Source organism: Cebus imitator, unplaced genomic scaffold, assembly GCF_001604975.1.
Source record: "Cebus imitator isolate Cc_AM_T3 unplaced genomic scaffold, Cebus_imitator-1.0 Scaffold1, whole genome shotgun sequence".
Classification (NCBI taxonomy): Eukaryota; Metazoa; Chordata; class Mammalia; order Primates; family Cebidae; genus Cebus; species Cebus imitator.
This window is the reverse complement of record NW_016107316.1, coordinates 16,248,993-16,252,238: the sequence shown is the minus strand read 5'-3', so window position 1 is coordinate 16,252,238 and position 3,246 is coordinate 16,248,993. Positions and strand designations below refer to the sequence as shown.

Sequence of the window (3,246 nt, the reverse complement as noted above, 5' to 3'; positions counted from 1 at the left end):
ACAAAATGCTCAAAATTTTAGTCAGACAGCTCCTTACTGATCCTCTAATTCATCATCTCAGCTATAAACGGGAGGTAAGCCCGAAACCATTTAGCGTCAAAAGCTGTGTCTGAATTCTGGGTCTCCCAACTTCCATGTCTTTCCTCTTTCACACTGTCTCAATGTCTGCACATGGATATGAAGATGGAGAGAGACCTAAACCTGTAAGGATTACTTAGAACAACATAAAGTTGTGACCCTCCTACCTGCTCCTGGATACTGGAAGACATTCTGCTGCATCTGAGGATTGATTCCAGTGCCAAATTGTCCTCCCATGTTTCCTGTCATGCCTCTGCTCACCATGCTGCTGCGGTTGGCCAAGGATGCTTCAGGATTTGCTGCTAATTGTGAAAATGGGCTGGTAGAAGCAGGTGGGGTTCCTGGATTTGTACCATAGTTTGGTGGATAGGGGAATTGCTGTGGAGCACCCTGAGGAAGACGGGGGTTCCCCATTTGAACTGGTAGTCCAGATGAGGGAGGGAGGTTGTTTCCAAAGCTTTGTTGCCTCATAAGCATAGCTCTTTGCTGCTGTATTAGCTGCCTCTGTCGGTGCTGTTGACTGTACAATTCCCGCTGACGCTGTGCCAACATTTGAGCATTCAGGGGTGGCTGAAAAGGAGGAAAAAAACTCACTTATTAAAATTGTTATAATCACTATCTATCCTGAAAAGTTTATTGGATAAAGCCTAGTTGCTTGGGGTTATAAAATACATAGCAATTATCACTGAACAAGAGAAACTAAAACAGAAAAGGAACTAAAACCTCTTAATAATCACAGGAGAAAAAAATGAATTAAGTACATTTTACAGATTAAAAGTAGTCAAGAAATGCTAAAACAATATCTGACAATTATAAATGAGAATACAAATCTCAATTAAAAGTCACACAGAACTGAGAAAGTTTAAAGAAAGTATACATTAATTAGTATTATAATATTGGCCATGAAAATTGTTAAGAGAAACATGAAGACCACAAAGAAGTGAAAGAAAATGTGCTTGATGACTTCTATCCTATCCTTCATTAAATTATTAGGAGACTTTTTCAATTCCAAAAATTTTACCATGTTTCTGGTAGGGAGAAACTCAGTTTTCCTCTTTTCTCACTGAGATCATTATCCCACTTTATTTAAATGAATAAAATGTGATTATAGGTGATTTTAATTTTCTTCATTATACTTTTCTGTATTTACCAAACTATCTATAATGAACATGTATTAACCTTTACATTAGAAAAAACCTACAAATACCATTAAAAAAGGAAGACTCAGAAATCTAGGATCAAATGCCTATGTTAAATTATCAATTAAAAAGAAAATAAGTAGAAATAAAAAACTAAAAAGAAATAAATGGAAGCCGATATTTTATACTATTACTGAAGTTTAAGACTATTCCAGGCATTAGTGTAAGTGGTTTAATAGTTACAATATTATGGATGAGGAAATAAGTGGTAAAATTAGGTTACAATCACTTTTTCAGTATCACATGGCATAACAATAAAGCCTTCTTCAGAAAATGTCAATTCAGATTGAGAATCTGGTTAAAGCATACAGCTCCTGCCAACTAGATATAGTCTAATCTAGAAGAAACTATGAAATAAGACTTTCTGATAGGAATTACATTTATGTGAATCCAAAAGTGGGGTCTTGTTTCTTTACAACCTAATTACCCCTGAATTAGCTAGCACTAAGATTTATAATTTGTAAGACAGATAAACTAAAATCTGGATCCAGGAAGATGTCACTATCTGCTGCTTATCAACAGCTTCAGTCAATAGAGTCATGTGTTGCACAAAAACATTTCAGCAGTAAGACATTTCAGTTGCATATGATGGACCACATTCAGTGGTCCCACAAGATTACAGTACTACAGTATTTTACTGTACCTCTTCCATGTTTAGATATGTTTTGATATACAAATATCATAACAATTGCCTACAGTATTCAGTAAAGTGACATGCTGTACAGGTTTGTAGCCTAGGAGCAATAGGTTACACCATACAGCCAGGATGTCTAGTAGGCTATACTATCTAGGTTTGTATAAATACACTCTATGACCTTTGCACAATTATGAAGTTGCCTAATGGCATATTTTTCAGAACACATCCCTGTCTTTAAGCAATGCATGGCTATATTTATCCCCTTAATAATACAGGTGCTGGCTTCCTGTATTTGTCCCCAATCCATCTAGTTCCATATTGTGGATAGGAAAAGAGTTTTGTTTGAATCCTCTCTAAAATTCCTTATCTCCCAGATTTTCACATCAACTTTGTTATGAAATATGAGTAAGTAGTTGAAACAAAAATGTTTTAAGTATGTGTGGGGGTAAAGTAGGGAGTAACTAGATTACATTTAGAAGTCCACCTAGTTCTTTTTATGTTTAAAGTTCTAATGGCTCTGGATTTCTTTAAAAAAAGGGATTTTAAAAACAAATAAAAGCTAGAAAATGCTGAGGTTCATATTGAGCACAGTACACAAGACAGTTAAAATAGCTTAGCAATGTGACTGGGTTTTGATCAGGTTTCAGGTACCATTCACAATTTCATATCAGAGGCTTCCTGTTACTGGTGCTATTCACTACAGCAATAAAAGTTTTGTCTACTTAGTCATCTGGTATCCAATGACAATGACAATAATAACAATGAAACAAAACAAAGCACCTTTTGCTTTAGATCAAATATCAGTAAGAGGTATCACAAGTAGATTATTAATTCATCCTAGAAGAAAACTACACTACAAACATCATTAAAAGATCAGCTCACAGACCATTTCAAAGACACTCAAGTCAACACTTCAAGAAACACTATGTAGGTTAAAGGAATACTAATGATGTCTGGTTTTCTCACATTACCTGAGGTGTAATTTGCTGTTGCATGCCTGATCTCATATTGATGCCAACAGGAGCAGTTGCTGCAAACTGGTTTAAGATAGCTTGCCGATTTTGGTGTATCAACTAAAGAAAATTGGAGACAATAAGACATCATATTTCTACACACAAGCATAACACTGGCCTTATAAAGTAACACAAACTTTCTACTGATTACTAAAAAGTTTTAGTGTTGCAGGTTTGGTAAGATTATTTCCTACGTTTATTTTCCAAAAGGCTGGCAATTCCCAATATTTATAAAACACTTATTGCCTCTAAAACACTATGGCAAAGCATTTAAAAGTAGGATACACACACATGTATGTACATGTGTATATACCTGTTT

At 35.2% G+C, this 3,246-nt stretch overlaps 1 protein-coding gene across 5 annotated transcripts in view; it reads right to left on the bottom strand.

Moving 5' to 3' along the window:
* NCOA1 (nuclear receptor coactivator 1) overlaps nucleotides 1-3,246 on the bottom strand; it is a 274,844-nt gene that overhangs the window by 28,604 nt on the left and 242,994 nt on the right. For all 5 annotated transcript variants that reach the window (XM_017526915.2, XM_037737771.1, XM_017526933.2 and 2 more), the window contains 2 exons: nucleotides 2,886-2,987; nucleotides 246-648 (listed from right to left, as the gene is read on the bottom strand). In XM_017526915.2, the coding sequence (XP_017382404.1) occupies nucleotides 246-648; nucleotides 2,886-2,987 (505 nt within the window). The remainder of the gene's footprint in view (nucleotides 1-245; nucleotides 649-2,885; nucleotides 2,988-3,246) is intronic.